At 42.8% G+C, this 13,415-nt stretch overlaps 1 protein-coding gene across 1 annotated transcript in view; it reads left to right on the top strand.

The window, feature by feature from the left end:
• The window catches only part of greb1l (GREB1 like retinoic acid receptor coactivator), a 436,507-nt gene that overhangs the window by 359,816 nt on the left and 63,276 nt on the right, over positions 1–13,415 (top strand). Inside the window, exons 14-17 of the mRNA XM_085992812.1 lie at positions 3,232–3,360; positions 8,421–8,555; positions 11,279–11,476; positions 12,332–12,512. Of these exons, the coding sequence (XP_085848938.1) occupies positions 3,232–3,360; positions 8,421–8,555; positions 11,279–11,476; positions 12,332–12,512 (643 nt within the window). The remainder of the gene's footprint in view (positions 1–3,231; positions 3,361–8,420; positions 8,556–11,278; positions 11,477–12,331; positions 12,513–13,415) is intronic.

Raw genomic sequence — 13,415 nt, 5'->3', positions numbered from 1 at the left:
CTGTATGTCAATGCCGGGCTTCTTCTCCCATTTCCTCCTTGCTGCACCTGGAAACTGAGTGTGCCCCAAGTGAAGCAAAGAGGAAAGTCTACCATAGTAGTTTTTTGCAGCACTAATTGGTATCCAAACCACACCGCTCAACCTCTGAAACAGCCAATCAGGCACAGAGTCCACAGAAATCAGGGCCACTTATTTACATACCTGTCAACTAGTCTGGGTTGTGCAGGGTATCCTGGTTTTGTTGATGTTCCCAGCTATTCATGTATATCTGGCAATATTGTTGAATTTTTTTTTCTGAGACTCACTCCTGTCAAAAATATTGTGTCCTGGCCAATATCTATCCCTCAACCAGCAACACTAAAAAAGCGGATTATTTGGTCATTTATTTCATGAATGTTTGTGGGAGCTTGCTGTGCGCAAATTGGCTGCCGTGGTTTCCTACATTACAACAGTGACTGCACTTTAAAAGTACTTCATTAGCTGTAAAGCACTTTGGGACCTCTTGAGGTTGTGAAAGGCGTTATATAAACGCAAGTCTTTCCTTTCCTTTATATTTATACTATTTATTTGACAATTTAATTTTGCCACTCTCTTTCCTTTCCATTTTGCTTTCCTGTCACCTTCCTCCCTGATTTCTTTAGATAATTCTGCTGTTTCCGCTTCCTTTCACTGCTTATTTATGCTATGTAAGATGAGTTTGAGCAGTCTCAATCCAATTCCGAATGGGTAAGAGCCCAGAACACAAGATTGCCTCTAATTTGGTATTAATTAAGTAATCTCACTCAGAGAGGCTTATGAAAAAATGTCACATTGTGCAGAAGTGGGTGTTTTGAAGTTGGGGCCGAAGCATGTTGTTGGGGGCGATATCTGACCTGATACCCATTCTGCGGCAGCATCCCACACCTTGTTGAACACAAAATTCACAAAAGAAAAATAAGAAACAATTATTTTGATTCTTGCTTTGCATGTGGCCGAACTGAGCAGGCTGCAGAAGTGCATGTCCACCTTCAGTTTGATACTGTTTTCCAGGCAGCTCATGGTTAAGTGACAGGTGCAATCATTGGAGAATGGGCTAAGACGAGTGGGGAATCAAATCTGATCCTAACCCTATAGGACCAATTTTATGCAAGTGTGCTTCCAGTGCAGTGTTCCCTCTGTGGGGCTCCCAGTGCAGTGTTCCCACTGTGGTGCTCCCGGTGCAGTGTTCCCTCTGTGGGGCTCCCAGTGTAGTGTTCCCACTGTGGTGCTCCTGGTGCAGTGTTCCCTCTGTGGGGCTCCCAGTGTAGTGTTCCCACTGTGGTGCTCCTGGTGCAGTGTACCCACTGTGGGGATCCCAGTGCAGTGCGCTCCACGATTTATCATGATTGAATGAGAACTTCAGTTTAATATTGAGCTACTTTGATGATGCACATTGGAGGACTAATACATAAGGGCAGTTTTATGAAATAGCCTGTGATTTTTCCGATAGGACCTCCTTGAAGGCAGAGTTTCCCGCCGAGAGTGTGATTTCATAAAATCAACCCAATCCTCCAGTGTGCAGCACCACTGTGCCTTCAAAGTAGCTCAGTCCTAAACTGAAGCTCTTCTTTAATCATTTAATCTCAGTCAGGTGGAAATATGGAACATATGATCTGCAGTCAGTTTTAAAAGTTGTTGATGATGCCTTTGATCTGCCAGTATGCACATTTGGGGGGTAATTTTGTGAGATTCTGTTGCTAGCGCAGAGGGTGGTGACTATCGGTCAGAGAAAGGGCTACAAAACCTTTTTTTTCATTCATTCATGGGATGTGGGCGTCGCTGGCAAGGCCAGCATTTATTGCCCATCCCTGATTGTCCTTGATAAGGTGTTGATGAGCTGCCTTCTTGAATCGCTGCAGTCCGTGTGGTGAAGGTACTCCCACAGTCCTGTTAGGGAGGGAGTTCCAGGATTTTGACCCATCGACGATAAAGGAACGGTCGATATATTTCCACGTCAGGATGGTGTGTAACTTGGAGGGGAACTTGCAGGTGATGGTTTTCCCATGTGCCTGCTGCCCTTGTCCTTCTAGGTGGTAGAGGTCGTGGGTTTGGGAGGTGCTGCCGAAGAAGCCTTGGCGAGTTGCTGCAGTGCATCTTGTAGATAGTGCACACTGCAGCCACGGTGCACTGGTGGTGGTGGGAATGAATGTTTAAGGTGGTGGATGGGGTGCCAATCAAGCGAGCTGCTTTGTCCTGGATGGTGTCGAGCTTCTTGAGTGATGTTGGAGCTGTACTCATCCAGGCAAGTGAAGAGTATTCCATCACACTCCTTACTTGTGCCTGTAGATGGTGGAAAGGCTTTAGGGAGTCCGGAGGTGAGACACTCATCGCAGAATACCCAGCCTCTGACCTGCTCTTGTAGCCACAGTATTTATGTGTCTGGTCCAGTTAAGTTTCTGGTCAATGGTTACCCCCAGGATGTTGATGGTGGGGGATTCGGCAATGGTCATGCTGCGATTCTCCAAACCATGTGTGCCATAAATGGGGTTCCATGGCAACAACAGAGTCTTGCAAAATTATACCTTAGACTTCCATCATACCAGCTGGAGTGTCAGCAGCACACTAATAAAACACCACTGAGAAGCTTGCCATTAGGACCCTTTTGAAAACCAAATGGTTCAAATGTATAATAAATAATTTTAAACATCCCCACCCTGGATTTCTTCGGGGGTTCTGCCAATCTCGCAGGAATTCTGATGAGAGATCGATGGAACTTAGCAGAAGCCAGCAGGGACCCAGTTGCTCTGTGTATCTGCTGTCTCTGTGATTTTCTGGCCTGCCTTGTACGGAGAAGAACCTCTGCACACCCTTTACAAGGCAAATTGCATGGGGGTTACTCCTAATGGATGCACATAGAGCAGTCCCATTGTGAATCTCTGCTGATCTTAATTTGTCTGTTTCAAACTGTTAGGCTCAGCAACTTCTCCAAGTCACTGTTCTGTATCACTGACATTATTACCACACTGTTAAAAAAAAGTTCGGCAGAAATACAAAAGATGTTTGTAAAGAATTAAATTTTGCAAATCCAGATAGTCAGAACTTTTTCAATTTCTACCTTGTTTAACCTTCCAATTGAATATCTCATCCAGTACTGAACTTAAAGTAACAATTTTAAAAACTTGAACTGCATATTTTATAGAGTGTTACTGATTTCAGTAGTAAACAATTGTCTGCCGTGTCATAGCAATGAATAAATCAGTTTGTTTTCTTCAGGTCACTATCAATCCAGAGTGCTGGCAGAGAGCATGCTCACCACAAATGAGTTCCTGAAGGAAATCAGTTATGAACTGATTACAGGAAAAGTCAGTATTTTGGCATCTCATTTCAAAACCTCCCCCTTTGGTAAGTATTTCAATCAGATATATGTTATTTACATTTTTTTTTTCTTTCAGGATCTGCAAATTGTTGTTCATGTCAAGAAAAAACATTGAATTGTTTGAGGAAGGTTTGAGTAATTTCCTCCAAACTAAGGAAAACTTGTTTCCCCAATTATTGGCCAAGCCTTCAATCATTTGTTTGGATTTGAGTTTATGGGATTACCAGTGCTAATGAAGGAGAACCATAGTAAGACCAATTTCAGTGAGGGGGCCTAAAACAAGCGCTGGGCCCCTCATTTACATATGTAAGGTGTCTGTAACGCCTGTTTTGCCTATAAATTAAAGTCTTTCTTTTTTTCCTTTAGGCGGCCACCTGTGACGCCTTAAAAATGACCCGACTCAATTTCGAGTGGGACATTTTTCAGGTGTTCTTGGGGTGCAGGATGTTAGTCCCCGAAAGTGAGCCTCGCTGGACCTGTTTTATGCCCATAAACCAGGCACAATGAGGCCCAAGTTCTAGGCCATTGAATTCAGTTTCATAACTTGTCATGGTGGTATTTAAACTCATGACCAATAGTCCAGTACCATAATCATTACAGCAGTGTACCCACAAGTGGGTTAGTACCACTGTTCAGTAGCTAGATTTGTGCCAGGAATTTCATACCAGCTCGGTTGTCAAGAAATATTCACAACCGGCACATAAATTGGAGCTTCATGGCCCTTTCCATTATTTTGTAGTGTTACTGTCAAGGCCTTCAGTTGTTTGGATTTATTAGATGTCTGAAGTAAATGGAAAAGAAATCAAGTGTGGTGTAAAACAGCCTGCCGATTTGCTATCAGCCCATTTTGTGCTACTGCCGTTGATCGTGCTGCCGTGTGCACAATGCCACTTCTTTGTGTATTGCTGTGACAAAAAAAATGGATATTTGTCTGTGTTGAATGTTTCATTTGTATTCACTCTTGCTAGAAACAGCATGTGAGGGGTAAATAGCCAGTTATACAGGGTATTTCTCAGAGGAAAAGCCATGAGCTCAAAGACCAGGCAGGTGGGCTGTGGTAGATTTAATAAAGTGCGAATTATTGGGAGGAACACATTAAGGAGTCTAAGGGGCTAATTGAGGTAACTGGCTCTAGATTTCACATTGCATGGCAACTATTGTATGTCATAGTCAAAGTTTGACTATACATTTAATATTGATAAGGGAAATGCAGATTTTTGTTTCATATAACTTCAAAGGAGTTTGGATTGTATTTCTGGGGAAGCCTGTTCATGCAAGCATGTCTTCTACAGAAATGAGTGCAGAAATTCTGAGATGGTCACAGTGAATTGTGTTAGGAGTTGCACACAAGAGTCAATTTTAAACCTTTAGTTACTATTTTACTTTGAGGTATTTTTCCACGTGAAACTTTTTCTGGCACTGTAGCTGGAACTTTTTAAAAAAGTGGGCATAAATCTCTTTGATATCATCAGATGTGATGTGGACCAAGAGTTTGAGAAGAAATGATTCTTGCTGTAACGGATGTCTGGAAGAACAAAGAAGACTTTTTGAAGATGCGGTTTTAATGAATTATTATTATTTGTGTTGCTCTGTTTCTATCCCCACCTCAACTGGACATCTGCTGAATGGACCTCTCTTTCTGTCTTGTCTTTAACCCGAGGGGAGGAGGGGGGGCCCTACTTCCAATGCAGTCAGACCAGTTTGAAGATATCTGGGCTATCAGCAGCCAACCAGTTATACAAGACACTCGTTTGAACTTGCCAGGGAAACAAATATAATTCAAGATGTGACTCACACATTGGAATATATGGTATAAACTAAAGAAATTGCTTTTTTTGGATGAACCCAACTTGGTCTGGGCTTATCAGATCTGGCAAAAATACTTAGGGCTAAGACTTTAAATATTAACTGAGTCTGTGCTGATGAGAGAAGTGGGTCATTTTTTATTCTTTTATGGTGTGTAATCCAAGTCCCAGGATTGATAGTTCATTGGTGGGAATGGGGGCAGCTCGTCATCGACAAGTCATCCATCAACTTGATTATTATCAAACTGTTGGGCTCAGCAGCTTCTCCAAACCACTATTCTGAAGGACCTGAAACTGGATGGCACTATCACAATTCTGCCTTACTGTAATGCCAAATTGAATGAATTTCCCGCTGTCCTGAAAAGTCTGCCAGTTACCTGACAAATGCATACCTGGACAGCACCCTGGGCGATATTACACAGGTTCCCTGTGGCTGCTTGAAATGAGTCGGTGGCAGAGCTGTCTGAGAAATTTTTTTTGGCTGCAGGTCTTCAAGTAGTAGATGGCTCTCCTAATGCCACTTTGGTGAAGTGCACTTTTCTCACATAGAGCTCCTCACTAGGATCTTCATGGGATCTGCAAGGCCTGTAATTTCTTTAAGTGGTGGGTGGAGGGTAATTTCTTGTAAGGTGCCTCCTTATATGCTGCTTCACCCTTCTTTCCTCTACTTTGGACTGCTCTTCCTCCTCCTGCAATAAAATTACAAACAAGGGAATGCCCATTGAGAATGCAATATATTTAAATGGCGTCAGTGGAGAATTGGTAGGCAGAGCCTCAATGGAGATTATGAATTGGTTCGCTTCTATTAAGGGCCTGAAACCTAGATGAAAATAGGTCCTGTCTCAAAATGCACTTTACAAAATGCAGGCACGCTGAAGTAGCACCCCAGAAATGCCCCAAAATTTGTGGCCCATGTCTCTGAGGCAAGGAGTATGAAGGTGAGCTTCCTAAAAGTGTTTGTCAGTGTGGTTCTTCAACCAGCCATTAAGAGCTTCATGAGAGCTCTCAATGTGTAAATCAATGCTTGGCCTTTGATGGGACAGCTCTGGTTGAGAACTTGCTATGTGGACATGAACCCACATCTTACCACTTGCTGTTGCTGCCCTGTAAGAGCAATAAGTACAAAATCTTGATTTTACTGTCCAGCCTACATTTTTTCATTCTGATAGTGTATTATTGAGAGTTTATAGAAGGTGCAGTATTCTATCATTTCTGCTTAACTGAGGTGACCAAAGAACAGCAGAATGCAGGCCAGCGACATTTCACTAAGGATCAGCAGTAATCAAATTCCATCCTGAATCTCTTAGAATCATAGAATGGTTACAGCATGGAAGAAGGCCATTCGGCCTGTTGAGCCCGTGCCGGCTCTCTGCAAGAGCACTTCAGCCAGTCCCACTCCCCTGCCCTTTCCCCATAGCCCTGCAAAAAAATTTCCTTCAGGTACTTGGAATTCCCTTTTGAAAGCCATGATTGAGTCTGCCTCCACCACCCTTTCTAGATCCTAACCACTCGCTGAGCAAAAAAGTTTTTTCTCATGTCGCCATTGGTTCTACTGCCAATCACCTTAAATCTGTGTCCTCTGGTTCTCGACCCTTCTGCCAATGGGAACAGTTTCTCTCTATCTACTCTGCCCAAACCCCTCATGATTTTGAACACCTCTATCAAATCTCCTCTCAACTTTCTCTGCTCTACGAAGAACAACCCCAACTTCTCCAGTCTATCCACATAACTGAAGTCCCTCATCCCTGGAATCATTCTCGTAAATCTTTTCTGCACCCGTCTAAGGCCTTCACATCCTTCCTAGAGTGCAGTGCCCAGAATTGGACACAGTACTCCAGTTGAGGCCAAACCAATGTTTTATAAAGGTTCATCATAATTTCCATGCTTTTGTACTCTATGCCTCTATTTATGAAGCCCAGGATCCCGTAAGCTATTTTAACTGCTTTCTCAACCTGCCCTGTCACCTTCAACCATTTGTGCACATATACCCCAGGTCTCTCTGTTCATGCACCCACTTTAGGATTGTACCCTTTAGTTTATATTTCCTCTCTTCATTCTTTCTACCAAAGTATATCACTTCGCACTTTTCTGCGTTAAATTTCATCTGCCACATGTCCGCTCATTCCACCAGTCTGTCTATGTCTCCTCACTCTTTACTATACTTCGAAGTTTTGTCTCATCTGCAAATTTTGAAATTGTGCCCTGTACACCCACGTCCAAATTATTAATATATATCAAGAAAAGCAGTGGTCCTCTTCATATGATGTTTTTGAAAATAATACTGATGACCAGATTAAAATTATTGCAGTAGCCTTGTTCCATAATTTCTTATCGCTCTATTTCACTGCCTTGCGACCATATTCTAAAACAATAGGGGAGGATTCTCCTCTGGAGTAATGCTGGCATCCAGGCATAACTCAGTGGCTGGGAGTGGAAAATTAAGCACAGAGCCTTTCCACTGGCTCCTTACCCACATGCTGCCTATTCCATGATTTCCCGCCATCAGCGATCTTGGGTGTTCAATACATCTGCTCAAATATAAGCAGGCATGTTGTAATGATAGGAACTGGCCATAGCAATATTGGACGCTAGGTACGCTGCATGTCACTGGTATGCAACTTTGCCATAGTTGTGCAGGGTTGGTGGATTTACATTGTAAACTCCCCCAAGAGAGGATGATTAAAAGAAGCATTGCCCAGAGCCAACTGGCCTAGGTTATGCAATGGTAGACTCCTGAGGTCTGCAGCTGCGATTCCCCCCATCTTGACATGGGTGCCCATCAAGATTATTAAATTAAGCTGACCCTGGGAACTCAGGGTCAGGGGTGCAGGCCTGAGGCATGCAGTGATTCTGTCGCACCAAAGTTGCATCACCATTAGGGCTAGGAGGAAAACCAGTCCCACAGTCATTGTGAAAATGGCAATAGCTATTTAAGATTATTGAACAATTTGCAAACACCCTCAAAAGGCCAGTCGGCTGCTACAAGACGTTTAAATGCATTCTCCTGTGCATCACAATATTTTGCATCTTCCAGTTTATTGTTTGGAATACATTTTTCAATAGTCCATTCATCTGTTTTAAAAAGAAGTAACACAAAGACTATTTAACCAGGGAATGCTTATTTAAAATGTTGACTAGATGTTTATACGCATCAGGTATATTTTGAAGCTTTGAATACTTTTACAGTTCATGCTTACAGAGTTATTTCTAATCAGTATATAACTTTTTTTTTATGCTTGCCTTCTGGGTACCCTGAATGAAATCTGCTTTATCTTCCACAGGGGATAACTTGGACAAATTCCTGGATAAATTTCAGCAGAGTAGAAGCAATAATGTTGCTATTCCGTTCAACGGAAATGTATCTGAGTACGTTCCATCAGATGAAGCTGCAGCAATGACATCAATGCAGGGTGTTGGTAAGACATCAGAATCAGTGGTCACTGTTAGCTCCATGCTGCAAGACTCACAGTGCTAAGTATTTTGCTAAAGGTTATGGCACTGGCTTGTGCTCTGACTCTTGTACTTGTGCATGTTTTTATGCAAAAGTAATTACTCTTTATTAACCCTGTGAGTTAATAGTTTTGTAGCACTTTATAACTGATCTGTACGCTATTCAGAAGAATCAATTTGAGCATTGAGTTGTCCTACTAAACAATATTTTGCTGTTGGAACTTTTGATCTGCTCAAAAAACTAGTACATTTTAGATTTTTTTATGCGAAAGTTTGATTAATGCCAAATATTCTTATTCCTACATGAAAAATACATGTAATGGCAAAAAATAATGTAGCTTTTGACATTGCTCTTTTAACCTCTCAACTCCCACCCCCACCCCCACCCACCACCTCTCCAGACAGCTGCTTTACTTTAAGTAGAACCTGTTACATAGGCTTACCACTTGAGCAATTGACTTTGGTATTTTTAGAAGTCTAATATCTGTGTAATCTAAATTTGGTGGAGTGACGTTGGTGCCATGATTTTAATGCAAAGTGAAATAAAATTTTATTTTTCCATTTATGCTCCATTCAGCAATTCACAAACTTCCTTTCAAAATATAAAATCATGGACTTATAATAAGTCCAGTAATTTTTTTTTCAACAAATTGTTTAGTAGGACTTCCAGCAGGAAGTGTTGGTCAGAAATTGGTAGGAAACCTGACCAGGTTTTCTCCACCTAGTAGCGCCCTACCACTGCCTTGGCTGAGATCAACGAACTCAGCCCAGACCGGGAAACATCTGGGACCTTCTTGATCTGTTCGGCTCAGCTACTCATCGGATAAACTCGCTGTGCCATTGGGGAAGCCCTGGTTTACACCACAGAATACTTTCTTGATCTTCTGTCATGTTCAATGGGTGGTGGGCACAACTGATAATCTTCTTCCAGGCTTGTTTTATTGCATGTGAATTGTGGGATGTGCAACTGAGATGAAAATTTCTGTCTTCTTGGCCAGTACCCATACAATCAGATTGATTTCAGAATAATGTTCCTAAAATACAACACTCCTAAAGTTTTTACAGCCCTGGTTCTGGAATTTCTAACTAGCATAATGGTATTGGCAAGGGGTCCATTTTAATCGAGAGCAAGAGGCCTATTTCCAGCTTAAGGTGTTGGAAACAGTGATAATTACTTGTGTGTTGTGATTGTTTCCATTCTGTTCAATAATTTTTACAAATAGGTAGCCTGGATATGCTGATAGAATAAATAATTGATTCCAATTGTTTGTAAATTCTTTACAATGTAGAATAAATAAAAGCCTGAACAGAGAATACACAGATAATCACCTCACATATTTCTCTGACCCAGAACATAAGAACATAAAAAATAGAAGCAGGAGTAGGCCATACGGCCCCTCGAGCCTGCTCCGCCATTCAGTTAGATCATGGCTGATCATCGATCTCAACTCCACTTTCCCGCCCTATCCCCATATCACTTGATTCCCTTGGTGTCCAAAAATCTATCGATATCAGTCTTGAATATACTCAACGACTGAGCATCTACAGCCCTTTGGGGTAGGGAATTCCAAAGAAATCTTGGAATTTATTACTTTGTGTTTGTGTGTGCATAATCCCAATGAGGATCTACTCTCTCTTCTGGTTCCCCTTCAGCAAAAGAACTGAGGAGGGAATCCAGAATGAGGTATGCACAGTGTGGCACAGAGAGGTCATGTGGCTCATGAAAAGAGGTCTTGAAGGGATAGTACCCTTGATTTTATTCAATTGAATGATAGCCAATTTTTATGTGGAGAATGAACACCGTTCAAAGAGTGAAGAGGATGTCTGAAGTATGTAATGTCACTTTTTCTGTGCAATAGTTGTTTTTTACTTTAAAGATGAAGATTCAGTAAATTCTTGGGCCTAAAAATTCGGTTGCTTTGCTCCTCCCATTAGCGCCCTAAGAGGTATGCTAACGGGGTGCAAGGCAACTAGCGCCCGGGCGCTGCGCCACCAATGCCTTCCGCGAAATTCAGCGGGAGTTTAGCGGTAGCAGTAACCGTTAGTGCCCCGCGGCGCTGCGCCGCCGGCAATGACATAATCGCCGTGCGCAGCGCCCTGCTCACACCCCGGCCACGATCTTTGGTAGTGCACCCTGACTTACTGCCACACACTATGTTCGACAGGGTCAGGGGTCCTACCTGTGGCCGGGGCAGCGCTAATTAAAGGCGAGGTGCCTGGCAGCCATTTTTGTTGTTGGCTGCCTGCCAACACCTGCCCCCGTTGCCGTCCCCGGCCTCCTGACCAGTCCCCCCCGCCCCCGCAGAGTACCGGCTGTGCGTCGTGAGCCTGGCACTTCTCTTGAGTGCCGTACTCTTTTGTCAGCACTCCGATCCCTGGTGGCCCAGCTGAGCCCCGGGTCACGCTGCGCAAGGCCCCTCCCCTTTAAGAAGGGGAGGAAGGCATGCACTGCGGCACATCGCGCCGGGATATTCATTCACAGCGCCCCAAGAGGGAGGCGGGGGGCGCTACTCAATTTTTCCCCCTTGGGCATTATTGAAAAAAATAACTTTGTGCAGGACCCTTTAAAAAAGATGCAGCAACATTTCACTACTAAGCATGGAAACACAAGAGTGACCAGTTGAATAAAGTAACTGCAAACTGTTAGTGGAGTTTTAGCAATGGGATGTGCTTTCTTCTTTCTCCACAGAGTCAGTTACTGAAGTGTTCCAGATTCATCCACCTCAGCTCAGTGTTGCCAGAAAGCTGTTATCTCAAGTTTGTGCCATAGCAGACTCTGGAATGCAAAACCTAGACTTGGGGCGTTTTGGAAAGGTTGACTTCACTATTTTAGTACCTCCTTCAGAGATTCTTTTCCAACAGACTTTGCAACGTATTCGACATTCAGGTAGGCAGATAAAACTGCTGAGAAGTTAATTTTTAAAGTGCATGACAAAAGATGTTCAACAAAATTATGGATGTAACATTTTTTGAATAGGCTTTACTTATACTAACACCTAATAGTTATAAGTTGATGTTCTTATTGAACTTGTCTGATTATTTATAGATAAAGAACTGGCGTGTTTAACTTTAGTCACATGGGGGATTTAAAGCAACTAGGGGAGTAACTAATTTTATTGAAGAAGTGGGTGTGATTTTTAAATGGGGAACTCTGCATTATTCTCACACCAAGCTTTTTCACTAAGTGTTTCACCTCCCAGATTTCCTATCTTATTAATTTTTTGAGGCTATGTTCTGCAATATCAGGGTATACATTCTATTCTCACCCCCCACCCCCTTCGATTTCTTCCCTCAGTGGCCCCCTCAGGCATGTGTTCAAGGGAGTATGATGGATGACCTGGTCTCAGGCCATCTCCAATGCTATTCCTTACTGGCTGCTAAAAAGCACGCCAGACCAACGCAATGGAAATTCTCCATATGATTTTTCCTTTTATTTGTGGGACTGAGATTGGGAACTCAATGGAGTGAGGGATCAAATCTATGTTTCTCTATCCTGTGGCACCAAGCATAGGAAATATTGGTGCCACAGTAATATTGTAACAAGAATATTGCATTAAAAACATATATAAACTGAGAGGATAAGAAGTGTTCACAAGTTCTTTGTTCCACGGTAACTTACTATCATTTTTTTCCAAGACATTTATTGCTACAGTGTCTTCACTTCTGACACTTAATGAATGCAGAACCTACAACAAACCAATATTTATAATTGATTACATAATACACTTTTGTTTTTACACAGGAGTACTTGTAGACTTGGGTCTTGAGGAAAACGGTATAGCCTACCAAAGGGCTGAGAAATATATTATCCGGTTAGACCATGACATTCAGAACAAGTTTGAGGCTTTTATGAAAAAAGTCAAGCAGAATCCATACACACTCTTTGTTCTTATTCATGACAACTCTCATGTTGATCTCACTAGGTAAGTTTATATGTCATTTTTGCAACTTTATTTTCATTTTCTCCTCTTCACAACTCCTATAGAAACATAGAAGATAGGAGCAGGAGTAGGCCATTCGGCCCTTCGAGCTTGCTCCGCCATTCAATGAGATCATGGCTGATCATCCAAATTCAGTACCCTGTCCCTGCCTTCTCCCCATATCCCTTGATCCCTTTAGCCTTAAGAAATATATCCAACTCCTTTTTGAATATATTTAATGAACTGGCCTCCACCGCCCTCTGTGGCAGAGAATTCCACAGGTTCACCACTCTCTGTGTGAAGAAATTCCTCCTCATTTCAGTCCTAAATGGCTTACCCCTTATCCTTAGACTATGACCCCTGGTTCTGGACTCCCTGGCCATCATAAACATCCTTCCTGCATCTAGTCTGTCCAGGCCTGACAGAATTTTATAGGTTTTGATGAGATCCCCTCCCAATCTTCTAAACTCCAGTGAGTATAAGCCCAATCGACACAATCTCTCCTCATACGTCATTCCTGCCATCCCAGGTATCAGCCTGGTGAATCTTCGCTGTACTCCTTCCATGGCAAGAACGTCGTTCCTCAGGTAAGGCGACCAAAACTGCACACAATACTCAAGGTGCGGTCTCACCAAGGCCCTGTACAGCTGTAGCAAGACATCCTTGTTCCTGTACTCGAACCCTCTTGCTACGAAGGCCAACATACCATTTGCCTTCTTAACCGCCTGCTGCACCTGCACGCTTACCTTCAGCGACTGGTGCACAAGAACACCCAGGTCTCTTTGCACTTCCCCTTCTCCCAATCTATTGCCATTCAAATAATAATCTGCCTTCCTGTTTTTGCCACCAAAGTGGATAACCTCACATTTATCCACATTATAGTGCATTTGCCATGTTTCTGCCCAA

This window comes from Somniosus microcephalus, chromosome 7 (genome assembly GCF_052327205.1).
Source record: "Somniosus microcephalus isolate GS21.2 chromosome 7, FLI_Smic_1.0, whole genome shotgun sequence".
Classification (NCBI taxonomy): Eukaryota; Metazoa; Chordata; class Chondrichthyes; order Squaliformes; family Somniosidae; genus Somniosus; species Somniosus microcephalus.
This window is presented reverse-complemented; position numbering and strand designations above follow the sequence as displayed.